The 26,277-nt window shown below is 47.0% G+C and overlaps 1 protein-coding gene and 1 long non-coding RNA gene across 6 annotated transcripts; both read left to right on the top strand.

Annotated features, from left to right (window-relative positions):
* Positions 1–3,545: 3,545 nt before the first annotated feature.
* Positions 3,546–18,734, top strand: LOC120386599. 5 transcript variants are annotated; one of them, XM_039506019.1, is made up of 8 exons: positions 3,546–3,669; positions 7,291–7,514; positions 9,782–9,917; positions 10,546–10,667; positions 10,919–11,011; positions 12,127–12,194; positions 14,188–14,338; positions 17,601–18,734. In XM_039506019.1, the coding sequence occupies exons 3-8, from the start codon at positions 9,783–9,785 to the stop codon at positions 18,571–18,573; spliced, it is 1,542 nt and encodes a 513-aa protein (XP_039361953.1). In that variant the 5' UTR covers positions 3,546–3,669; positions 7,291–7,514; position 9,782; the 3' UTR covers positions 18,574–18,734. The 5 variants fall into 5 exon arrangements, with proteins under 5 accessions (XP_039361953.1, XP_039361951.1, XP_039361949.1 ...); XM_039506017.1 differs by having other exon boundaries at positions 7,291–7,581; XM_039506015.1 differs by having other exon boundaries at positions 7,291–7,581; positions 9,770–9,917.
* A 1,459-nt stretch (positions 18,735–20,193) lies between these two features.
* LOC120386600 lies at positions 20,194–23,790 on the top strand. Its single transcript, XR_005589795.1, has 3 exons — positions 20,194–20,724; positions 21,807–22,065; positions 23,199–23,790. It is a non-coding gene; the product is annotated as an uncharacterized LOC120386600 (long non-coding RNA).
* Positions 23,791–26,277: the final 2,487 nt, after the last annotated feature.

Below are 26,277 nucleotides of genomic sequence, written 5' to 3'. Positions count from 1 at the left end.
GGTAACCCATTCCAGTGCTTCACCACCCTCCTAGTGAAAAAGTTTTTCCTAATATCCAAACGAAACCTCCCACACTGCAACTTGAGACCATTACTCCTTGTTCTGTCATCTGCCACCATTGAGAACAGCCAAGCGCCATCCTCTTTGGAACCCCCCCTTTAGGTAGTTGAAGGCTTTTATCAAATCTCCCCTCACTCTTCTCTTCTGCAGACTAAATAACCCGAGTTCCCACAGCCTCTCCTCATAAGTCATGTGCCCTAGGCCCCTGATCATTTTGGTTGCCCTCCGCTGGATTGTCTCCAATTTGTCCACATCCTTTCTGTAGTGGGGGGCCCGAACCTCTTCCCCCAATGATAATAAGAAAGGCACTACTTTGCCCCTGCCAGGGATAAAGAAAGGATCCCCTTCAACCTCCTCCTCGATCAGTGATCTGAACCCCTCCAGTGATAAATCCAAGGCCTGATCTAATCAGTCTAGTGCCACTGAATGGAACTGTGAGAATTTACATCAGCTAGGGATCAGACCCAGAATGACACAAAGTGAACCTTAATGACCTTTAATTGCTGACTACTATGGAAACATAGGAATTGCTGAACTGGATCAGATCGACTGTCCATCTAACACAGAATCCTGTTTCCCACAGGGACCAGGACAAAATGCTTCAGGGAAAGGTGGAAAAGCCCCATAATGTAAATGTTGCAGTAACCATGGGGACATGGCTTCCCAACCCCAGGCAATTAGTGGTAGCCTTATGTTTTGAAGCATGAGGTTAGATATTTCCTAGAGTCTTTTGCCCTATTGAACGTAGCCTGCAGAGATTTTTATTATTTACACAGATAATAAGTAAAATACTTTGCTGTCATGTAGCACTCTTGAGTGCTACATGACAGTCCATCCAATGGTCTGATCCTTTTTTGAATCCTGCTAAGCTCTTTACATAATATCATCTACTTATATAGACTTCATTGCTCTAGTGTTGGAGCATCATGTCCCAGTGAGTTCCAAAGGCTGTTTGTTATGTTAAGAAAACGTGTTTGAGCTAATGGATACTTTTGTGCAACAGGCATATTTTCAATATTTTTCTTTTAAACACATCACCTCTGTTATGTACATGATGATTCACAAAGATGCACATTAAATGGGTTATAAATCTGTATCTTAAACACATCCAATGATAGTTATAGTGCAAACTGACCGTATAGATTAAATTGTGTAAGAACTGTTATTCAGCTATCAAATACTCTTCAGTTAATGAAACAAGAAGAGCTGAATAACATTTTTTTTAATTGTATAATTTGGGAAGAGATCCTAATTATTCATATAACCAAGAGAATAAAATAAACAAAAACTGAGGGTGTTTGGCAACTTATAAAATCTTAACAAGAGGGAGGAATGGAAATACTTGAAGTTCAGCATGAAAAGATGGTGAAACCATGTTTCTATAGCAACAGAGACAGTTGCCAGGCTGCAGGAGATAGGTTCAGATGTACTGCATAACTCATATTGCATGGGAGTTCCTACTAAAGACAACTCTGACATTTTATAAATCACTCTCTACAGTTTTTAATTAATAAAGGGCGTATTGTGACCCCTTTGCTTACAATGGTGAGCTCACGTGAAGTCAGTGGACCCACTTGTGTGAGAAAGTGTTCACTGGTCTGAACAAAAGGAGGCACAATTCGTCCCTAAAGAGTTTTATTTGTTGATGTGCTGCATCTTGTGAATACAAAATGATTCCCACGCCATCTGATTATTGGAGAATATTACAGCTGGTTGAATAATAACATTTTAACCCCTCCCCCCCAGATTGGAAGGTATATTCATGAACAAACAACCTTACTTCTCTGTGTGGCCACAATGAGCATTCCAGCAACCACTGGATACATCTGAAAATGTTCACGTCTTGAAATTTATATGAATTTTAGCCCACAGATTCTTCACCCAAAAGCCACAGGAAGCACAAACATTGCACAATATTTGCTACTTGATATATGTTAATTTCCTGTATAAAAGTTTCATCCAATCCAGGAACAGGAACAATACTATATGGCCTAGTTTACACTTCAAAGTTTTGCCAGCAGGGCTATATTGGTTAAGAGTGTGAAAAAAAAAATCCCACCTGACACAGCTGTGTTGGCAAAAGCCCTAGTGTAGATGTAGTTATATGAGAAAAAAAGTCTTTTTGCCAGCATTGCTTATTTTGCTCAGGAAACTGGAATAAGCTGTGTCTACATTAGGATGGTTTGCCAGTATAGGTTTACTGGCAAACCTGTTCTAGTGTAGACAAGGCCTATGTGACATAAATGACCGCTCACACATGGCAAATAGTAAAAACAAAGCATAGGCTGGAAACTGTTCTTCCAAACTGTTTGGTGAATACCTATGAACAACAAGAACATTCACAACTGTAAGGGTTACTTTGTGAATGATTCAAAAACAGAACAAAGCTAACTTCACAGTGAATATTATTTGCAATGAATAATTTTACCAGCTCTACTGAAAACATTAATCACTCCTCTCCCAAAGAGATACTTATTTTGAACTTCCCAGCACCAGATATTAGGGATGACAGATACTGTTGCATAGTTAAGGAATTCTTTACAAGAGTCTAATCTACTGAACTAAATTCACTGTTGGTCTACACAGGCAAAATGTGTCTGAAGGCAATGGAGTTGTGCCTAATTGTTCCTTTTGCAAATTTGGCCCAGTCTTTAAAAGTAGAAGGGACTTTACAATTATTTATCTTGTCTGTGAAAATATTTTATCCTGTGTGGGAGTGAGGAGAAGAAGCAGATACTCATTACTGCATTGCGTGTCCAAGGCAAAGCTGATGCTTATGGGATGGCTTTGGAGCTTGCTGGGTGTTTTATGATTCTGTTATTATGAATATAGTTCCTTAGACTATCCTAATGGTCAGAGAGGTCACTGCCCCTTTGACTGTGCTCTACAATTAGACGGGCATTAAAACAAGGTTCCTTCCCATGGAGCAGTATAAGGTCTCCCATCCCTTCCTCCCAGGGGCCAGGAAAATGTTTTCAGGGTCCTCCCCACAGCCATGTTCCACCATCCAGGGAATCAAGTAACAATCCCCCCTCTCAGATAAGCCCCTCTTCCCACCAGGCATCCCCACTCCTCTTCTCCCAGTGATGATGAGAGGCACTTCTTCGCCCCTGCCAGGGACAATGAGGATCCCCTTCAACCTCCTCCCTCATCGGTGCTCTGGAGTGCGCCCCTCCAGTGACAAGCCTCTTCCCCAGAGAGCCGGCATGTGTGGCAGCGTCTGGGCACTACCGCAGTGGGCAGGGAGCAGGATGCGGCGCCGCCCCACCCCTGCCTCAGGACAGAGGCAGGACACAGGGAGCTGTCCCTGGTGCTGAAGGGAAACCCTGCAGCAGCCACGGCCCCTCCTGCATCCTTGCGGCAGGCGCCCTGCTGCCCTTGACTACGGAGGGCGGAACCCCCAGCACCTGAACGTTGTCAGAAGCGGGTGGAACGCTCATTGTCTGAACGTTCCCGGGGCGGGGCGATTGGAACGTTCCGTGTCTGAACGTTCCAATGCTGGGACAGATCCGCAAGCGGGAGGGGTTGGTTCCCCCCCCCCCCAACCTCATTGTTCTCCCATGCGGGGCAACTGCTTTTCTCCCCCGCGCCCAGTGGCTACTTTCTTGGGTGAGTCCTCCGCCTGCCCTGCTCTCACACCCGGGGGGGCTCAGTATTGGCCTTTCTGCAGGACGACCCCCGCCTAGGGTGCCCTTTATGTTGGCCGGGGAGACTGCTGTGTTCGAGGGAAGCCCATCTGCGCCTGTGATGCCCCTGGAGGCTCACCAAAGGCAGCTGAGCTTTGTAGCCCTCATGTATGGAGGGGACGGGGAGGTGGGAGGGTTAAAATGTATTTACCGTGCTGTCTGCTCTGACACCTTCAGGTGGAACCAGAGTGTAGCAGTCAGCGCATCCCCTTTGTCCCCTCCACACGGGCACATTGTCATCTCCCTCTAACTAGAGCTCAAATTTGGTAAAGCTACTTATATGGTCCCCCCACTCCCCTGACTGGAGTATCCAAGTACCTCACAATTTTTCATAGATTGATCCTTACACCACCGCTGTGAGGCAGGGCAGTGCTATTATCCCTCAGTTTGCAGATGGAGAACTGAGGTACAAAGAGGTTGCCCAAGGTCACTCTGGAGGTCTATGACAAAGCAAAGAATTTAACCAGGGTCTCCCAAGTCCTGGGCTAACACCCTAACCACTGGACCATCCTGCCTTTCATAAAAACAAAAACGCTTTTTTTTTAAATTCACCTCCCATACACTGGTACTATTTTCTCTTCTTTGATTGATGATCAGATGCTAATTCCTTTTCTAATTGCACAGTCATTTCTTTTCCTTACTCTGTCCCCCCTGCCTCCCTCCCCAGCACTCTCATTTCAAATCAGGAGCTTGGTAGAAAGAAACTCTCAACATCTAGTCCTAATATTGAGGACAACAGGAACTCAGATAAGCATGTGCTTAAAGCTAAGCCCTTGCTTAAGTGCTCTGCTGAACTGAGGCCTGTGTGAATAAAGGTTACAGATCTGAATCCCAGAGAGCTCGATCCTGTGAAGTGCTCCGTGCTCAATCCTGTGAAGTCCTCAACTCACATTTAAGTCAAGAGGAGCTCAGCAAATCATAAAACCAATTTGGCAAATATTTGCTCTTGCACTTTTGACCAGCTCACCTGCCCTGTGTCCACTGACTCTTTTCTGCTGTGACAACTTCTAACATTCCTAACCTCTGCGCAGCTTCAAAAAGCTGCCTTTTAAAACCAGAACAAAAACCCACCAAGCTGCTACAAAATGTGTGTGCTGCTTTCTCCCATCTGTGGTGGTCTCTCTTTCCCTCCCCTTGCCCCAAGTTACAGGGGCCCGAGGTGCAGAAAAAGCAATATTCAGTCCTGGACTAATGAAAAGTTTAAAAAGCAAATACCTTGTGAACCTGTAGGGCTAGAACTGTGTTCATTATCCCACCTGCTTGCTGCAAACCCTTCTTTCCAATGTATTCCATCAATTCTGCCCATTAGAAACACAGGGAAATATCAGGCTGAAATTATTAGCTATACAAAAGCCATTTCAGAGGTTTTAAAAAAATGTATGTTATAATTTCCCTTTCTGTTCTAGGCCTGTGCAGTTAAACTCATAATACGAATGCAGCTTTGCTGTAATGAGGGAACAATATGAAAATCACTAATATATATTTTATAATCTCCTTAAATGACCTCAGTTTTCTATAAACTAAAGTCTGTGGCATAAACAAAACATATGATGGGGTAGGTTAGACTCGGGCAAGAAGCATTACTAGCATTTGTGGAGAAAGACCTATGCTGATTTGAAAGTTGTTTAATAGGAGATGTTGTCACAGGATATATGTTAAGCAAAATTGTATGATGGGGTATGTTGTGGGGTGAAGACCAAAAAAGAACTGGGTGCATGGAGACAAAGAGGGTATGTCTACACTGCACACTAAGCCTTGGCTCTGACTCAGGTTTGAACCCAAACCCTCCTTCTGTCCACACACAGGTCCAAGCCCTGTCACTTTGCCGTGTGGACACACCTCCAGACACAGACCTGAGTCAGAAGGTCTGCGCAGTGCAGTTTGGACAAATTAGTATGGCTGAGAGCAGGGCCGGTGCAACCCATTAGGCAACCTAGGCGGTCACCTAGGGCGCTAGCATTTGGGGGGTGGCATTTTGGGTCCTTTGGTGGTGACTGCGGTGGCCGGAACTTTGGCCGCTCTGGTCGTCATCGGCATTTAGGCGGAGGGACCTGGGGTAGGGAGGGCTGCCTGCAGCAAATAAGGGGGGGCGCAGCACGCAGGGGAACCACTCTCCACCCCAGCTCACCTCTGCTCCACCTCCTCCCCCGAGCACGCCGCCCGCTCTGCTTCTCTCCCTCCCAGGCTTGCGGCACCAAACAGCTGATTGGCGCCGCAAGCCTGAGAGGCGGGAGAAGTGGAGCGGCGACGGCATGCTCAGGGAGGAGGCGGAGCAGAGGTGAGCTGGGGTGGGGAGCTGCCGCGGGGGGTGTGTGCCTCAGGGTGGAGGGGGGGGGAGCTGCCATGAGGTGGGGGGCGCTTCAGGGCAGAGGGCTGCCACAGGGCTTGGGGGGGGGGTGGTGCAAGGTGGAAGCTTTGCCTAGGGCGCGAAACATCCTTGCACCTGCCCTGGCTGAGAGACCTGGGTCCAGCATTTATAAGCCCAGATTTACAATGCACTGTGGACAGAAGCATGGACTTGGAAACACCAAGTCCACAGGCCCAGGTCCCACAGAGCTGGGTTTACAAAGCAGTGTAGATGGATTGACCAAGAGCTCCACCATACGGCTCACTTGGAACCTTGGGGGTTTGAATTTGAAGGCTAGTCCGTTGGCTCCTCTGAGGAGAGGGAGCAGCATCCCAGACAGCGTGGGAGAGCTCAGCTGCAGTCACAAGGGGAAGCGCTGCTGGGCTCAGACAAGATTAGGCTGTCCCTACTGGAATAAGAGGAAGGAAGGTTACTGGACACCATTGTTACATTTACTCGGGTTAGTGTTTTGTCAAACCCAGAGGCCAGTGAGGTTGTCAATTGGTGGGTTTTGAAGAGGTCTGCAGGGCCCTCGAAACACAGTGAAGAAGAAAAGCAGCCGCAATCATCATATATTTGTAGGTGGGTGCCCTGAGCAGATCAGAGGGGTAAAGAGGCTGTGCTAGTGCCCTGGAGACACCGCGGTTGAATGGTGTGTGCACCCAGGAAGGGGCAGGTCATTACAGCATTTTTTTGGGATGGGTCAAAATTCCCTCATGGTCAATCAGCGTGAATATTTGTCAGCTGGCACCGACTATAGAGAGCTACTCTTTCACCCAGTGCTGGCTCCTTGCTGCAACCAGGTGCACTGACAAGGAGAGCACTATGTTATTGGCAAAAATCAAATGCTAATGGAGTCAGTTTGACATCACATTCCTGATGACTCTGTCCAGTATAGAGAGATGCGAGACAAGCAGTAGTGAGCAACAACATTGTAGACCATTAAGGATTTTGGTTGAGTATTAATTTGACTAGTGCATTGCTTTGCTACTCGGGAATAATGCAGCCATGCCAATAAAGTCTTTATACTAAACCTTCATGTAACATGTGTACACACACAAATGCACACACAGACATTACTATTAATATTATAGCTTTGATTTGTGTCTGTCATTTGCAGAACAGCAAGTTATTTGTTTAATGTGGGTCTGGGATTCTCTCTCTATAATAATTCTTCCCCTCTCCTTTTGTCTTCAGATAAATAATTCTCTAGTTATACAATAAAGGACAAAGATCAAGAAGGCATAAAGACAGCATGGCAGAAGCAGCCCAGTTGAAGGAAATCCTCTCACAGTCTGGTATGGGAGGCAGGCAGGATTCAGGACCAAATGTTAGACAGCCCAGAATTAAGAAAAATTCTGAGAAACAGAAGGAAATGAAAACCAGACTCACCCACTGGGTCACAAAACGACCAACATCAGGTATTGTGGGACAGAAACTAACCCAGAGGAGAACTCTTTCAGACCTGGATTTAAGTACCCACAAGAGGTAATGCAACATGCCCTGTCTGCTGCTCCTTGCATGCATTTATATTATCTCATTCTCTGAGGGTACATCTGCACTGCAGTGGGAAGGTGTAATTTCCAGCTTGAGCAGACATACCCGCACTAGCTCAAAAAATAGTAGTGTGATTGCAGTGGAACAGGTTAGCCCACCCGAGTGCGTACTGAGGGTCTCCGATGGAATCAGACGCAGGTTGGCTAAACCCTCCGACGTCTTGCATCCCCGCAGCTGCACTTCTATTTTATGTGCTTGTTCAATCAGAGCTAGTGCTGGTTTGCCTGCCCGATCTGGAAATTACACCTCCAGGGCCAGCGTCGACATAGTGGTTAACATGCAGAAATCCCTATGGAACGAACACGTTAGTGCGCCCGGCTACTTTGAGAAAATGGCCTGGGACCAATGTCAGCCCTGTATTTCCCCGATACACTAGTTCCTGCAGTTTTCAGGTATTTGAGCACTCAGAAAAGTTCAGAATCCCTGCTGAAATGCCACCAAGGCCCCAGTTTTCAGATGGTGGCAACACCCAGTCGCTTCTCCTCTGGTCTGACTGCTGCAGCCTCATTTGCACTCCCCTGTGCTCAGGGACTTCCCTGCTAGTTAGATGCACCATCCTTCTTCAATCCCATCGTGGCTGAGGCTTGAGCAGTGCCATGCACACTGGGGTGTCAGCAATGGGGAAGTGCTGGGGTGCAGGGAAGTCTGAATGGGGTCAGAGCAATGGGATTCAGCGAAGGACCTATCATGTCCTGTCACCAGGGGTGGCTCTAGACATTTCGCTGCCCCAAGCACGGCGGCATGCCGCAGGGGGCGCTGTGCCGGTCGCTCGGAGCCACAGGACCAGCAGACCCTCCGCAGGCATGCTGCCAAAGGCTGGCTGCCTGCCGCCCTCCCGGCGACCGGCACAGCACCCCCCGCGGCATGCCGCCCCAAGCACGTGCTTGGCGTGCTGAGGCTTGGAGCCACCCCTGCCTGTCACTGTCTTTTTTGCAGTGGCTATTTTTCTCTCATGTGGAAGGTGATTTGGGTCTAGTTACCACTAGAGGAGGAGATGAGAGATGTGGTGGGTAGCCCTGCTGTCCCTTAGTTGGTACTTACATTCAGGCCAATACCAAATTTAGACCGCCGCTTACCTTGGGTGTGCAGTGAGGCCAGAACTCATTTACCTTCAAGCTCCCTAGAAGCCACCCCCAGCCCCATTGAGTCCTTCCAGTTAGAAAACAGTATAATTGAAGTCTTGAGTTAGAAAGAATACCTTGTGGGTGCAGTGCTTTCAAGCCACGTCATTCATTGTTCCATAAATCACAGGGGGTGCTAATCAGATTGCTTACTAAGACTTCAGAAGAATAGCATGAAAGCCTCACAAAGCCCAAGCTGCAACACACAGACTTCACCTACAAAGGCAAAACTCATTGTTAAGATATCTAATCAAACAGCAACCTGGGTGCAGGGCCGGTGCAAGGATGTTTCGCGCCCTAGGCGAAACTTCCACCTTGCGCCCCCACCCTGAGGCGCCCCCCCCACGGCAGCTCCCCCCCTCCACCCTGAGGCACACTCCTTGAGCTGCTCCCCATCCCCCACCCTCCATCCTGAGGCACCCCCCTACCCCAGCTCACCATCGCTCTGCGCACAAGCACCCCACGCACACCATCACTGCTTCACTTCTCCCACCTCCCAGGCTTGCGGCGCCAATCAGCTTAGGCGCCACAAGCCTGGGAGGCGGGAGACGTGAAGCAGCCATGGTGTGCTCAGGGAGGAGGTGGGGCAGGGGTGAGGTGAGGTGGGGAGTTCCCCTGCGTGCCGCCCCCCCCCCCTTACTTGCTGCAGGCGGCCCTCCCTGTGCTCCCCTGCCCCAGTTCCCTCCGCCTAAATGCCGGCGGCGACCAGGGTGGCCGAAGATTCGGCTGCCGCGGTTGCTGTCAAAGAAAATGGCACCCCCCAAATCCTAGTGCCCTAGGCAACCACCTAGGTCACCTAAATGGTTGCACTGGCCTTGCCTGGGTGAGCTGCTCAAGTTCCCCTCACTTATTTGTAATATTCATTTTTTAGAGGAAAACAACTTTGCTATGCTGAAAACACTGGGCTACGTTTGTCCCTGGTATAGGCCGACTGAAACCATTGGGTTACGACCGGGATTAATTTGGCTCATATATTAAAGAACTGGAAACATGTTTAGTTTCTCACACAGGATGTTTATACAAAACCGACAGAGTGGATGGAGCAACCACTATGGTAGCCCACTGGGGTCTCACTCCAAGATACCTGCAGAATCCAGATGCTACAGTGCTCCCCCAAAGCCAACAATCAAACAAAACTCTGGAAGTGTAAGTACCTCCATAGAATATATACATATCAATCCTTTATTGCTGGAGAAAGCGTGTATTCGAATCTGAATTCCTCGAAGAACACCAGAACTATACACCATTAGCAGCAGTGGTGCTAACCACATTCCCACCATCACTTCTTCACAGGTTTCCACCCTGCTGTGGTGGGACCATGTCTAGTGGGCGTGAAGGTAGGTCAGTCTCCATGGCCCATTCTGTCTTTGGCCTCTGCAGGGATTGCCAACCAGGAGTCCTATTGTGCTAGGAGCTTTGTAATTAGATGGTCAGCTGTTAACTAGGGATTGGACTAAGACCATCAAACCCATTTCATATAGCCCATCAGATGGGAACAACTTTTGGCTCTTGCCTGCATGAGGAGGATTTGAACTGGTGACCTAGAGGTGAAGGTTTTCTTATCCCATTAATAATCTCTTGCGACAAATGCCTTCATTTTAACTTCAGAACACGGTATTGTTTGCAAGAGAAGTACAATTAAGAGTCTGCCACCAACAAACACTCTGTCCAACTTCCCTGAATTTGATTCTTCCTTTGTGTTTCATGGGGATTCACGTAATCTGGAAATACATTTGACCTTTTTTTACCCGTCTCTTTTCCTTTCTAACTGCAGGGAAAGCTGTACAGTCCTGTGACAAGAGGTGAAGACAGAAGTGTGGCCTACAGAAGGCACCACTCACAGCCATCACCAGCTCAAAGACACAGTGCTTTCACCAGATTTGGGGAGAATAAGAGGTAATACACTCTCCTGAACACATTCTTAACTGATTGCCTTATAGGCTATAATGGAAGAATAAACCAATGGGCAAGTATTTATCTGAAGAGCAGCAGTTCTTTTCAGTTTTGCACCAATGTGCTACCTGTTAAATGCAGTTATGGTGACTGTAAAAAAATAGCATCACATCAGATCTTCTTGCACGTCTCTGAGGCATTGCCACTGAGTTCACTTAACAACAAAGACGTTTTTACTCCTGTTAACCCTGCAGAGCAATTTTGGGAGAGGGAGCTGAATTCGTGTGGCCAAAGCATCATCAGCTATGTCTACTGAGTTCCAGCTGGAGAATTATTCCTGGGGGATGGTGTGTGAACCAGGAAGAGCCCCCTTGACTCAGGGAGGGTTGGTAGCTAGAGAAACAATCTTTTTACTTGTAAACTGAGCAAATTTGATGCTGAGTCACTGAGAACAGACATGGCCCTGGACCAGGGGTGGGGAAACTTTTTGGCCCAAGGGCCACATCTGGGTATGGACATTGTATGGCGGGCGATGAATGCTCATGAAATTGGGGTTCAGGTGGGGGTGAGGGCTCTGGGGTGGGGCCAGAAAAAAGGAGCTCAGGGTGCGGGAGTGGGCTCCAGGCTGGGGCAGAGGTGTGGGGGCGAGGGCTTTGGCTGGGGGTGCAGGCTCTGGGGTGGGACTCGGGATGAAGGGTGTGGGGTGCAGGGGGGTGCTCTGGGCTGGGACTGAGGGGTTTAGAGGGCAGGAGAGGGATCAGGGCTGGGGCAGAGGGTTGGGGCACAGGAGGCGTCGGGGGTTCAGGATCTGGGCAGCACTTACCTCAAGCAGCTCACAGAAGCAGCGGCATGTCCCTGCTCCAGCTCTGGAGTGGCCAGGCAGCTCTGTGCGCTGCCCTGTCCCCAGGTGCCACCCCTGCAGCTCTCATTGGCTGCACTTCCTGGCCAATGGGAACTACAGAGTCAGCACCTGTGGGTGGGGCAGCGTGCAGAGCCCCCTGGCTGCCCCTAAATGTAGGAGCCCGAGGGGGGACATGCCACTGCTTCCAGGAGCCATGGTGCGCGGCGCGGCCCCCGACCCCGCTCCCCAGCAGGAACTTGAGGACTGGATTAAAATGGGCTGGCAGGCCAGACGTGGCCCGCGGGCCGTAGTTTGCCCACCCCTGCCCTGGAACCTGTCCTGCTATTTTCAGAGTTGCTTTTCAGGGTATAAGCACCCTTTAAGCTTTTGAAATAGTATTTTATATGTTCTTGATACAAACGCCACCCTTCCCCTTCAACCTTCATACCCTCGCATTGGGCACATGTAATCGCTATGATCTGAGTAGCAGGTAGAGAGTAGCATAGGTGAAAAGATTTGATACTCAGGTCTGGTCAGCTGCTTTTCTCACACCTGGACTTGAGAAGAGGTGACCACTTGGTCTAACTCTGATGCTTTCCCTGTCTTGTTTTCTGGGTAAAGGCTGACCCCTGAAGATCTGGAGAAGCAGCGATATCAAACCATTGCAGAATACCAGTTTATGACTCCAGGTAAGAAGTCCATATCCTATAGGCAAGTGTCTTACAAGAAGTACGGTAGTTGATTCTTATGCAACATGTAACTTTCTTTTCCCATATCAGAGAAGCTCTTCTAACCAGCACAGCAGGCTGTAATCATCCTTAAAAACTTTGCACCTAAGTGACATTACTACAATATTCTTAGTGTTTCCTTATATGGAATGTCATTGTATTATTATCAAGAGTAAAGCTGGAAAGTTTAAAGGCGATGCTGTAGGAGCACTGTGTTAAGATACTAGATTGCATTCCATGCTGCTGCACTGGAAATGAAGCTTTATATTCTATGCACCTTGTTAATAAGACACCTCTACCTGGCATTTAAAATTGGATTGTGCATTAATTAAGAAGCAAACAAATACACGCTTCTCTTTAGAACTCAGTGTCTCTCCTCCAGGAGTCCCAACAAGGGGCTCAGTTGTGAAGGTGGGAGTTTTGTGATGTGGTCATCATCAATCCGCCTCCCTGCTGATTTCTCATAGGCCCCAAAGCAGATGATAAGAACTCATGACAATAGAAATCCAAGAGCTTTAGCCATTTTCAGTAGAAGGTACTGGATTCTCCAGCCTCTGAACTTTCATTAGAACAAGTCTGTACAACATCCCTGGCTAGATTCCCTCAGCTTCAGTGGAGTTACCCCAGGAACAAACTGGACCCCATTTGGTTTTGAAGACGGCCTTTAGAACTTGAATGGCTGCACCATGCTTGTGAATCTGCCGACAGACTGAAACAATAGCACAAAGGTCTGTCCACACTATAGGGAAATGGTACTAGCCTGGTTTCTAAATGTGGTTTCTTCTAAGAAAGGAGAAAACATGTCAGCACTGGTCTCTCCAGCCTGTGTAGGACAGTCCTAACTGTGTTAAGCAATCTAATCTGGGCACTAAGAGTGTGCAAATGAGTTTCTAGCACAGAGGAGCTATGCTAGGGAAGTGCAAAGCTGCTTACAACTGGGGTCAACCACAATTCTCTAAGTCCTTCCCAATCTTGGCTTGACATGGTTTGCCCACTACTGTAGATGGACCCATACTATGCTCTTGGCCATGGCAGGCAGTCAGACTGACCCCAACAGAGCTAGGGGTTGGCCACACTTTGGGTAATGAGTGCTGATCGTGCTTGGGCCCATCCTACATCACACTAGCAGGCAGACCATCTCCAGCTGCAGGTCAGAAAGGGACAGAGTGAAGTTGTGTTGATCAACCATGTCTCCTTATCATGGTACAGATAATAGCATAGGCCAGGACTGTCTGGGGAACCAGAGCTGAGGGTGTACTAGCACCTTTGTGGGAAGGCTCAGGTGTAACATCTCTGGCTAACACAGTGGCTCTGTGTTGTAGGTAGGGCTGGAGAGAAGTACAAACCTCCCATGTTTGTAGTGTTGACTGAAGATTAATGATCATTCACCACTTTTCTGCTGTTCCTGTTATCAGATACGACCAGACTCCACAACTGTGCAGAGAGGTTGGATGCATTCACCTTGCTCTGCTGTTCCATTAATTGCAAAGGGCTCTTCATTGGCTTTGCTTAGCCAATAGGAATAAGGCTGCAAGATTGGAATATGTGCATATTTGATCAGATGTTTTTAAATGACTCAAATCAAGGTTAGAAGGGTGGGGAGCTGTGGGCCTTCACAAGGTCACCACCACCCCACCCCCATGTTGTATGTCAGGATGCAGTTTGCAGGACTCGGGAGGTGGTTTCAATGCACTTGGTTCAGTGGCAGTGAAGATGGGTGATTTCCATATGCCTGTTGACTGACACACTTGGGTTCTCAGCGATATCTGGCGTCAACATCCCAGCACAGGGGGGAAGTGAAATGGAAAATAAGGTGGAGAACTCTGCAGCTTCGGGTGTGAGCTCGAGACCGCAAAGGCAACGAATGGAAAATATTTGCTTCCTTGTTTGAATTTGCTTTGACTAAGGCTCTCGGGCAGAACCACTCATATTGATTATTGTACTTTCATTCCAGGAAAGACCTTTTACTATTGTACGAGGGAGAATGTGAAGCAGCATTTGCGCTCCATTTACCTAGCCCATCAGCCAGGTCAGAAGCCACCTAAATCAGCCCTTCAAGCAAACTGGCCTCCTGTTTGCTGCCAGGAGAAACACAGGACCCTCAGGTACGAGCCTTTGCTCTGGGTTTTAGAACCATGCTGTAAACACGGACCCAGCTACAAGGGTGTGGCCACATCGAGACCTGCTAGGTTAGCTCTTCTGTAGCGAAACGGGGACCCCTAATAACCCCACCAGCGCAGGCTGTAGTGCAAACAGGACTCAGGGGGTTCTACCACCAGGGTGTTTCCATCCCAGGCATTTTTTTAAACCACCCTCCTAGAAGAAGGTGATCAAATTGCCTGAGCCCTGTCAACACTACACTTCCAGTGTTGGTACCACTGGGGGGGATTTTCAGGTCTAATTTTCCATGTGTAGATGAGACCCCAGTGTAGACAGGTCTAAATTGTGTTAGGAAACAACTTGAGCTGGAATCCTGCTTAAAGCAGAGCTTAGCCAGAACCAAAGCATTTGCTCCTCTTGTACTGAAATTACTGAGCTAAGTAACAGGTTACAACAGAAGCATGTTTGCCAGCTGCTCAGACCACTACATTATCAGGCTTAGATCCAGCTCCGCCAAAGCCAAGGGCAGTCTACTGCTAGGGAGCGGTTTTATTTACAAGGGAGAGCACATATTAACTCTTCAGGACTCTCTGCTGCGGACTCAGGTCTGTATCTTGAGGTGTGTCCACACTGCAAAGTGACAGGGCTTGAGGTGTGACACACAGCACACTGGAAATGATCTTTAGGTGTCTGAAAAGCCCCAAAGCAATTGTCCCAGCAAACTGCCCTAGAGAAGCGATCCAAATGACAATCCAGTGCTTCCCTCCCCATAGCTCTTATGCACAGCAACTCCCCACTTTGCTGGCCTCTGGCCTGACACATAAGGGTGTAATTTCCCTCCAGCCATCTGCATCACAAAACGTCATATTTGCCCATGAGAGCTGTACTTTTCAGATGGGTCTATTCACAGGAGCAAGGGAGAACGCAGTGTTTGGCCAGCAAGCACATGTTTTCTAATGATCAGACTTGCGGAGCTGCATCCTAATACCCTCAAATTGCTGGTTCTCTTCCCCTTTTCATCCTTTGCATCACAGCCTGCTGGAGTCATTAATTCATAATAGTCCCAGGTGTCATTCTGAGGGATAACGTCAACGGGCTAGAGATCGCCTCTGGGCCTCCTCGGTGTCCTTTTGCTCCAGAACATTCAAGGAGATGGATACGGCGACAGGGTCTATTTCAAATGAGTTACGGCCTCACCCTGAGTGGTTGCAGGTGCTCACTGTCTCTCAGAATTAAGCCCCTTATTGTAAATATTCCATCTGGTAGATGCATTGTGGTGAACCAGGGAGCATTTCTCACTGTACCATCAATGACCCTCAAGCATCTGAGTGGTGGAATCACACGTTAAAGCCAGGAGCGTCAGAAGGGCTCAGCACCCAGCTGGGTCCTAGATTGTCAGTGGGCGTTGAACTCTTTCAAAAACATGATCCTTATTTAGGTGTCTAAATGGGAGCTGAGTGTGTTGAAAACCTGGCCTCAATGGGGGCTGCAGAGCTCTTGGGCCCAAACTCTGCTCAGGCTGGATCTTTTTATACACGTTTCATTGCATATTTTTTAAAGCCTTTTGTTCATGCCTAAAGATGCCAGCAGCACTGAGTCCAAGGAGGCTCCACTCAGCATGCCAGCTGGCTCCTTGCTGCCCAAGGTGCTGTGCTTCCTCGGGGCAGTTTTCTCCAACTCCTCCCTGGTATCCCTCTGTGGGAGAAAGAATATCAGGGCTGGAAGGGACCTCAGGAGGTCACCTAGTCCAACCCCCTGCTCAAAGCAGGACCAATCCCCAGACAGATTTTTACTGCAGTTCCCTAAATGGCCCCCTCAAGGATTGAATTTATAACCCTGGGTTTAGCAGGCCAATGCTCAAACCACTGAGCTACCCCTCCCTCCAGCTCTGCATGCGAGAGATGCAATCAGCTCTGCTCAGTAGCTCCTGATGCTACTAATGGAACCCCTAAGGCTTCTGTGGGGGTGACTGCTGCTTCTCAGCTCCCAGCCCCTATGTTAAAACTAACTTGTATGCAAAGTTAGGGCAGTGTCCCACAGGATGAAAACAGCTTCCTGTCACGAATAAAGCAGGAGTAGAGGCACTGTTAGGGCATGCATCTCACAGAGGCAAAAGCACCCACTGATTTCAGAGTTTTATCCATTTATCAGAGTTTTATGACTGGGTCCTTTAAAGTGTAAACTTTAGGGCAGAGGAAAATGCCCCTGAAAGAGAGAGACAGAATTGTTTTTAAATTGTTTACAATGTTTCCCTAAAGATTTCTGCTGCATTAAGCTGGTTTCTCATTCAGGGCCCAGACCTGAGGTCCTTTCTGGAGCTGAAGGGAAAATTTTCATTGAAGCAATTCTCCGTCAGATGCTAATGAGAGGAGCAGCTGTTTTCAGTATCCTAGGGAAATGGTTACTGACTAACACAAGTATATTGAAAAAAGCTACTCCTCTAATTATTATGCTGAAGCCTAGTTCCTCAAAGATATTTAGGCTTCTAACGTCCATCAATATCAATTGACGTTGAACCTAAATACCTTTGAGGATCTAGGCCTGAGTTCTTATCTTCTTTCCTTGTTCAATTGCCAAACTATTTCACTACCACACAAACAGGAAACACTTTGAGAAAATAAGATGTTTCACTTAGTACTAAGTAGCTGCTGCCCTCAATGAATTTAGAAATAAAATAGAAAATAAATTCAAATATTTCAACGACTAGATTTGTCGTAATATGGCAAATCATGTTGTAGTAGAACAAATCAATATTGGTAGGACATAGTATGACACATTATGTCCTATCAGGATATAACTTTATATCACATGTCATTATGCCACCCTGCTGCTAACAGAGCATGAAATAGTTGTATATTCCTTTTATGTTTACACTAAAAACAACAAAACCAAGTTCAAACCAAAACATTCATTTTGAAATGAAATTTCTATATTTGTCTGGAATGGAACTTTCAGAACGTCCCTTTCACAGGAAACGTGGAGAAAACTGGTTTTCGTTCCGATTCAGACGAAGAACAAATTTTGAAATAGTGATGTTTCTTACGAAATGGAAATACCAAGTTTCAATCAGACAAAACTCCCCTTGACTTGCAGATTATGTCCCAGCTGAGAAGAGAGGGATTTTTTTTTTTAAAACCAGTGAATCAGTCTGATTGGCAGCAAAAAATCCACTCAGGGTTTTCCTTTCTGAACCTCAGGTGGCCGTGTGTTTTCTCGGGAGGTCATGCTAACTGCTGTCCTACTGTGTGTGTTTTCCTTTACAACTAGGAGAAATCCACTCACTGGTGCCACCGGTGAGTTTCTGGGAGACGTCTCCAGCCTGTGCACATCCCCCATGCCACATGGCATGATGGAGCTAGCACACAAGGTCAGCAAGTTAGCGCTTGTCAGCGAAAGAATGCGTGTACATGAAGAGAACTCCCCCAAGAGGAGAGCAGAGAATCGAAGCCATGTGCCGCTGCAGCCAAACACTGAAAAACCCATCCTCTCAGCCAATGAGCTCCAACCAAGCAGTGCAACGGAAGGAAAGGAAAGCAAGGAAGGGCAGGCCGTGGAACAGGAATTCGACGTGAATACATTGCCCCAAGGTTCTGGTATAAAGACGCTACAGGCTTTAAAAGCTGTTCAAGAAATAATCAACAAGGGAAGAGGGGGATCAGGAAGGGATCACACTGTTACCGCTCTGAAAAAGAAACCTGGCACTGGAAATAGCCAGGCTCTGAAGAACATCGTAGGGCGCAGTTTTAGCCAGGACTCAGCAGATAGAAAGGATACGGCTGAAGACTTATTGAACCTCCCACAAAGCAGCAACTGTAAAGACACTGGGGTAGCTCATGACAGCAAGGACAGTGCCATCATCATCCCCACACTTGATTGTCCACTCACGCCAGATGAGAGCACAGACATGGAATTGCTACCCAATGTGCATTCAAGCAACTCTAAGCTTGCTGAATCTCCAGCAGGGGAGAAGGGTCAGGTGTCTCATCCCAGAACAGTAAGACCCAGTGACCTGTCTTTTACCTCACTATGGGAAAAACCTTCTGGTGTTCTCAAACACTGCATCTCCATGGAGAAGGGCAGATGCAGCACTCATAGGCTCTTAGGAACCCTGCAAGGACCCTTGGACCCAGAGAATGAAAAGGATGTGTTCTGTAGTATGGACAGTCTTTCTGTTCCCTTCCAAAGGAAGTGCCTGGGAACAGAAGTCCTCTTTTCATTGTCCGACGATGATGATGAGTAGAAGGAAGAGAGATGGGAACCAGTGACGAATACTTCAGCTGGGCCCCAGAAGCTGTTCGTAGTGACTGAGGGGGAAGTGGAAAGCTTGCTTTAAAGAAAATGGAAGTATTGGAAGCTAAGTATCTTTGAGAATAGAAACGTTGTCACTCGTTATTAACTCTTCTTACCAAGCCTTGTGCTAGTGTATTTCCAAACTTGTTCGCCACAGATTGACTCTTAAAGAATTTAAGATGAACCATGGGGTGGCGGGGGGAGAGAGGGGAGAAGCATTTTGTTGGAATCTGAAACTATCTGAGGTCATTGCCACTTGCTTTTAGACTTGTACGTATGACAGAATAAACGGTCCGATTCTCAGTTACTGCACTTAGGCAGAGAAGGTGGCTTTCAGCCATCGTTAGGTTTCCTGTATCCAGCCTTCATTGTAAATTAATGCAGCCTAAGAGCTGCCCTAACTTAAGCTGTGCTTCCCAATGGCCCCCCACCCCTCCCCATGGGTACTGGAGAAAGACAGCTGTAGTTCAGCGCACTTTGGCTGTGCCTCTGACACACCCTTGGTCAGTTCCCTGTGTCATGGGGCCATTGTGGAGTGGTTACAGAGTTCTTGCTCCTCCAGTTACCAGAGTGGACCAGTAGGTTTGCAGGGGGAGCTTAAAAAAACACATGGACCTCCCAGTCACACAACAGACATGAGCAGGGATGGTGGAGAGCTCACATACCGGCTCTGCACTGGCTTTAAGTCCCCTTTATTCTGCCAGAGGAGCATAATAGGGCTGCAGTGTAATGGAGAATTGGGCCCAGAATTCTTGAACAACCAACATTTGTCCCAAAGTTATTCCAAGGCTCCACTTGTGCAAAGCCATTTTGCACGCATGAAATGTGCTGAATAACAGCCTCCAAAGACCTTCTTTACATATAATAGGCATCCGTGAATGAATTGACAAATGCTTTGTTAAGACCATATGATTTTGTGGTAGCAAAGCAAGTGGGGAATTGTCTTCTCTCCTTTGAGCATGCTAATGATAGTGTTTAAACCCAAACGTGGGGTGTTGCATTGCTTTAGAAGCGGTTTCCATTATTGTTTTTGACATGTAACATTTAGCTCGTGCTCACAATCATGGAGAGAACTGGGTTTTGGAAGGCAATTGTCTAGCAATGTTACACAGCCAGCCTCAACACATACACATCTCACTGGCTGAAATCAAAACCAAGCAGCCATCATCCCTTCTGTGGGTATCGGGTCTCTAAAAGGAGGCAAACGATAATCCAAAGGGCTAAAAGCTGCTCTGAAGGAGTTTACCAGTGCAGCAGTGCCACTGTGTAGAGGTTCACAGATTCCAAGGCCAGAAAGGACCATTGGGATCATCAAGTCAGATCTACATAACACCAGTCAGAGAACTTCCCCCAAGTAATTTCTGTATGAACTAGACCAGGGGTTCTCAAACTGGGGGTCAGGACATCTCAGAGGGTCATGAGGTTATTACATAAGGGGGTCGTGAGCTGTCAGCCTCCACCCCAAATCCTGCTTTGCCTCCAGCATTTATAATGGTGTTAAGTATGTAAAAAAATGTTTTTAATGTATAAGGGGAGGTTGCACACAGAGGCTTGCTGTGTGAAAGGGGTCACCAGTACAAAAGTTTGAGAATCACTGAACTAGACAGATCTTTTAGAAAACCACAATCTTGATTCAAAGATTGACTGTGATGGAGCATCCAACACTACCCTTGGTAAATCATTCCACTGGTCAATTACCTTCCCTGTTAAAAATGTACGTCTTATTTCCAGTCTGAATTTTCTAACTTTTAACTTCCAGACCTTGGAAGTTGTTACACCTTTGCCTGCTAGATTGCACAGCCCATTGCCAAGTAGTTGTTTATAGACTGATCATCACCCCTTAACCTTCTCTTTGCATATGAATTTGTCTTAATTCAAATGTGATCAAACCTAACACTTTGGAAAGTTTCCTGTTCACTGCCTAGAAGGACAAAGATAGGCAGCACCCTATATCCAAACAGCTCTCAGCAGATCAGCTAGGATGATGTGGCTAATATTCAGATTCCATTGTATCTTCATATCCGTCCTATCAGAGCAGCTTCATTTGCTTTTTTTGTACCACAGAAGTTCATCAGATGACTACAGGGAGCTGAGTCCATGGGTCAGTTTGTATTCTGGCTTTATTGTGGAATGGTACTGAACATGTGCTCTGCGGGTTAGACAGGCACAGAGTGTAAATCCAATGCCCCTTTCACTGTCTAACGCAGTAATAATATTTTACTCAGCTCTAACTTTATTTTACATGTTTTGGGTTCAATACTCAGCTAGTGTAAATCACATGAAACTTTACTAATTGACACTACGTGAGGGAACTTGCCCTGTTATATAACTGAGGTGCTCGTGCTGCCTATAGTTAAGGTGGCTTGAAACCTTCCATTACAAGACCTTGTTTTCATTTTGTTATAACTTTGCCAAACTTTAACCATTCAGGCTGGAATGTCAGGTGGTGTCCGCCTCAATATTTTTTAGAAAGTTTCAGCTAAAATGGCTCAAGAACAAGATTAGGGTAAAATGTTTTGCTAATATTAAAAGAAAAAATCTTACATTCATTAGGAAGCTTTAGGACGTCCATGTTTTGGAGGAAGGACTTGAAATTTGGCAGGAGGAGTTGCCCTGCTGTCAGGGATATGACTTTTGCCATCCCCTATGAAAATCTGACCCAATTTGGCCAAATTGTAAGCCTAAAAACAAAACAAAACAAAAGTTCACACATGCTCAGTAGAGACTTGTCAGTTAAATTTTCTGAAGAGTCCATCTGCGCTAGGCATGATCCAGCCCAGGGCTGCAGGGGCTGATCAGGACTTTCCCTGCAGTTACACCTCCTTGGTTGCTGGGGTCCACTGTGCCACTGGGCACCAGAACGGAGAGCAAGGCCTCCTGTGTCCCAGTGCCACCCTACTTGAGCCCACGCAGTGTGTAGGAGGCTACATGGGCATGGACATGCAGAGGGGTGAGGGATGGGGGTAGAGAGGAGATAGGTTACAAGAGCCAGAGGTTGAATAGGAACAAGGGAGGAGGTGAATCTAGGGATATATAGGTGCAGAGGGGAGGTGGTCGGGTTGTGGGGTGGTTAGATAAGAGGAGAGGGACTGAAGCTGGGGTGCAGCAGATAGCAGAGGAGGACACTGGGGGTGGCTGAAGAACACCAGACTGATAAGCTTTTATTCTCGTCGCCTCCTGCAGCTGCTCCATATCAAGCAGCAGGACAAGATCAGAAATGAGGCTATTTGAAGCCAAACCCAGCAACTGCATCCATCAGCACTGGTCGGCTGTGGCAGCTTTCTTGGTACGGACATACTATAAGAACAGAACGCCAATGAATTCTGGAGTATGTACACCAAGGGATGCTGCTACACGGCCAACAATCACGAGTGCCAAAAGCTTGGGAGGCATAACAAGACTGCTAGTGATGGATGTGAACAGAATGTACAATCAGACCACCGTAAGTGCCTTGCCAGAGATCAAGCTGGGTGGGGCTTCATTTGCAAGGAGACTATGTTCCCTTGGGATTTGCCATGATGATGATTAAAAAAAACCAAACAGTAAAAAGATGTGAAAAGAACATTAATGTTGCGAAGTCAAGCATTCCAAAAATTAGGAGATTCAGGTTGCCTATGCAACCTGTACAAGAACGGACTCACCACTTGTGTGCCTCCTCAGAGTTGGGTGTCGTATAGCCGTTATTTCCTCTCTAGTGGCCCCTGCTGGTTGCTTCAGACCTGCAATGGTCTCTCCTAATGCAACTCAGCCCCCCGGGTAGGTTATGTTCTAGCTCCTCACCTTCTGGGTAACAGAAAAAACAGTCCAAGGTCTTCAACCCCAACTCTGGGCCCCCAGGGTCTTTGCCTCCTTCTCTCAGAGTTTTCAGTCCTCCTTATTCCCTTCGTGAGGGCTGGCAGGGGAACCTAAGCCTTCCCACTGCAGTCTGCTCAGATTCCTTGCTGCTGCCTTCCTGGACTTCTGTAGCTTTTCCCCTATAATCCCTCTAGCTTCACCTTTCTTTCAGGGCCAGGACTTGCAGGGCTGTGTAATCCCCAGGGAACCCCAGACCAAGAGAACAAACTTAAACCAACTTCTGACCTCCTCAGGCTTGACTGGTCACCCCTTTTAAGTTTCTCGGGCTCTGTTCCTCCACTGAACACCTCCCAGGGCCTGCTCCCTGGAAGTCCAGATCCTGCTCTTTTTCCAGGACTCACCACCATAGCTTGCGCCACCCCCAGTTACTGTTCTAATTTTGTCCTGGCCTCTTGCTAACTTTCTATTCAGGAGAGGATCCCAAAATCATCTCTCCCCCAGGTTTCCTCCTCAATCCTGCCGGTCTGTCCACTCTCTCACACTGCACACAGTTCTCTCTGCAGCCTCCTCCTGCTCCAAACTTTTTTCTTTATAGTAACTACCCAGCTTCTCTCCAGCTGGGTCTCATCTTTAATTGGGTCTGCTTCTCTGCAACCAGGTGTCTTAATGGAGCTCTCCAGCTCCAGTTAACTCTCATCACAAATCTTAATTCAGCTCCCTTGTAATTAAAGACTGCATCATGATGCATATGTACATGATGATATACTAGTTTTTCCATAGGATCCCATCCTCCTTCAGTGCTTAGGTCAGACCTGCTCTTGGGCTGAATCAGGGTTGCGACTGAAGGAGGTGGTTATCTGCAGGATCTCTCAGTTGAGTGCAGCCCTGGAGAACTGGATTCGAGTCCTGCCTCTGCCACCAAGTTCCTGAGCGATTCTGAGCAAGTCACTTAAACCAAACTTTTTACAAGTGGCCACTAAATTGTGTTTTCCTCATGTTCTGGGTGTCTAACGTGACACCTTGGGGCCAGACTTGCAGGCATGCTGAGCATGTACAGCTGCAACGGAGGTGGCTTGGAGCTGTGCTCTGAACAGATAAAGTCCCATAAAATGCTAAGGACACTGAAAAATCATAGAGACTAACAAATGTATTTGGGCATAAGCTTTCATGGGCTAAAACCCACTTCATCGGACGCATGCAGTGGAAAATACAGTAGGAAGATATATGTACACAGAGAACATGAAAAGTGGGTGTTGCCCTACCAACTATAATAAGACCAATTAAGGTGGGCTATTATCAGCAGGAGAAAAAAAACTTTTGTAGTGATAATCTGGATGGCCCATTTCCAACAGTAGACAAGGTGTGAGTAACAGTAGGGGGAAAATTAGCATGGGGAAATAGATTACTTTGTGTAATGACCCATCCACTCCCAGTCTTTATTCAAGCCTAATTTAATGGCTTTAATTTCCAGTTTGCAAATTTGTTAGTCTCTAAGGTGCCACAAGAACTCCTCGTTCTTTTTGCTGATACAGATAAACACGGCTACCCCTCTGAAACCTGAAAAATCATACGTTATTGGTTTGTGGACACCAGGGGGCAGTCAGCACTTGGACTGCAGTCTGTCCTTCAAAATTAAAGTCACCTGCTGCTCCTTAAAGACCTTCCCAGTGAATTATGGAGACACCGGTCACAGCTCCAGAACTATGGTTGGGTTTCCATTTTACTCATAGAGCAGGGTCCTCATACTAATGGTATTTACTTTTTGAGCGTGAAATGAATTTTCTGAGCATTTACTAGTAAACCTGTTTAATTAGCTTAAGTGGAAATTTAATTTAAATCTGGGTCTTTTAAGAACTTTAGCATCCGTCAATCTTTTCTTTGTCCTGAAAGAACTTAATAACAGAATAAAACTTCCCAGACAGCTAACATTATGCAGAGGCAGCATTTGAAGGAATTATGTTGTAATTAAGCTAAGTTACTAACCAATCGTTTTTATCTAATTATTATGATTTTTATATCAAATAAAAGTACTGTGACAGACCCAGAGCAGTGGTGTACAGGAGTCTGGTAGAGGGCAAATATACTGGTCACTGGCTGAGCAGTTTTCTGTTCCCTGAGTGACCAGAGCAGGGGCTGCACTAGAGTAACCAGGAACCTGCTAGAACCAATTAAGGCAGCCAGGCTGATTAGATCACCTGCAGCCAATCAAGGCAGGCTAATCAGGGCACCTGGGTTTAAAAAGGAGCTCACTCCAGTCAGGTGTGGGGGGTGGGGAGCCAGAGGAGAGGAAGTGCGTGTGAGGAGCTGGGAGCAAGAGGCACCAGGAGCTGAGAGTGAGAGGGTGTAGCTGCTGGAGGACTGAGGAGTACAAGCATTATCAGACACCAGGAGGAAGGTCCTGTGGTGAGGATAAAGAAGGTGTTGGGAGGAAGCCATGGGGAAGTAGCCCAGGGAGTTGTAGCTGTGATGCAGCTGTTACAGGAGGCACTCTAGACAGCTGCAATCCACAGGGCCCTGGGCTGGAACCCGGAGTAGAGGGCGGGCCTGGGTTCCCCCCAAACCTCCCAACTCCTGATCAGACACAGGAGACGTTGACCCAGACTGTGGGGAAGATCACTGAGGTGAGCAAATCTGCCAATAAGCGCAGGACCCACCAAGGTAGAGGAGGAACTTTGTCACAGTACATTAAGCGAACATTCAGGTTGCAAAGTCAAACACTCCCAAATTAGGAAATTCCAGAATTAAATACAGCCTTAATTCAGTCGTCTTGTACATGTGCGTTATAATACAGTCTTTAATTACATGCTCACTCATTTTTTTTCTAAAGGACCCCTGCCTCATTCAGTGAATGAATCCAATATTTCTTATCCTCATTCAATGTGTGGCCCAGAGGCAGTGAATACACCCTGCAGTGAATACAGAATTAGTAGTTTCCTCGTGCATGTGTTCTCGCCTTAGTAGCGGAGTGCTTCAGACTTACTAAATCTATCTATACAACACCCCTGTGAGATTAGGTGGTGGTATTATTCCCATTTTACAGCTAAGGAACTGAGGCACAGAGTAAGGCCAAAACTGTCCGAGGTGTCCACTAATTCTAGGTTCCCAACGTGAGACACCTAGGGATTATTAAACACACACCACTGCATCTTTGCTGCCATGACTCATGGTCCACAACACCCAGATCTGTTCGCATATGGAGAGACAATGAAAATTCATAAAAAAACCCAACAACCTGCTGCTTTATAGTCTAGTTTTATTTTGCCAGGTGAGTCAAGTATGGCAAGATCCCATACAAGAACATATTAAGACCAAAGGAAAGGAAAAAATCCACTGCAGACAGGATCTCTGAAGCAATATACAGAGTTCTGAAGTCTGCACTCAGGGCCAGGGGGAACAGAGTGAGAGAGAGAGAGAGAACACAAGCATCATGGACACAACTTCTAGTTGAGGCTCTGAGATTTCCCTTAAAACAGAAGTTTCTGTAATTTCTGGCAATAAAACGAAAGCGTTTTCATCTCCAAGTTTGCATAGCAATGGCTGTGGATAGAAGCAGACTCTCTAGGATGTTCACTTTTTGAAAAATTATCCAATTTTAAAAAATAAATATTTGAAAATTGCCCATTCTTGATACTCTACCCAGAGTGTCTCCCTTCTTTTTGCTCTTCTGTAACCTGAAGAAATTCATAACGCCAGTATTTTGAAGGCATAACCCTTATCGCTTCAGTCAGTGCATCATACAAGCTATTTGAGCACCAACATTTTGTATTTCGTCTTTTCCTTTTGCAACAAGCCAACCCAACTGAGTACGGCTTATGCAGCTACTTCCGTTCTCTACTGCTGCCAAGGTGCCCCCTCCCTA

Source organism: Mauremys reevesii, linkage group 19 (assembly GCF_016161935.1).
Source record: "Mauremys reevesii isolate NIE-2019 linkage group 19, ASM1616193v1, whole genome shotgun sequence".
NCBI lineage: Eukaryota > Metazoa > Chordata > Testudines > Geoemydidae > Mauremys > Mauremys reevesii.
The sequence above is the reverse complement of the archived record's forward strand: the minus strand, read 5'-3'. Positions and strand labels throughout refer to the sequence as shown.

Bases quoted from the DNA above. Each gene is read 5' to 3' on its own strand.
- LOC120386599 (XM_039506015.1), top strand. From the start codon at position 7,349: ATGGCAGAAGCAGCCCAGTTGAAGGAAATCCTCTCACAGTCTGGTATG. The intron at 11,012-12,126 runs GTGTGTGAACCA...TTCTGGGTAAAG, and splicing joins AGAATTATTCCTGGGGGATG to GCTGACCCCTGAAGATCTGG. The intron at 12,195-14,187 runs GTAAGAAGTCCA...CTTTCATTCCAG, and splicing joins ATACCAGTTTATGACTCCAG to GAAAGACCTTTTACTATTGT.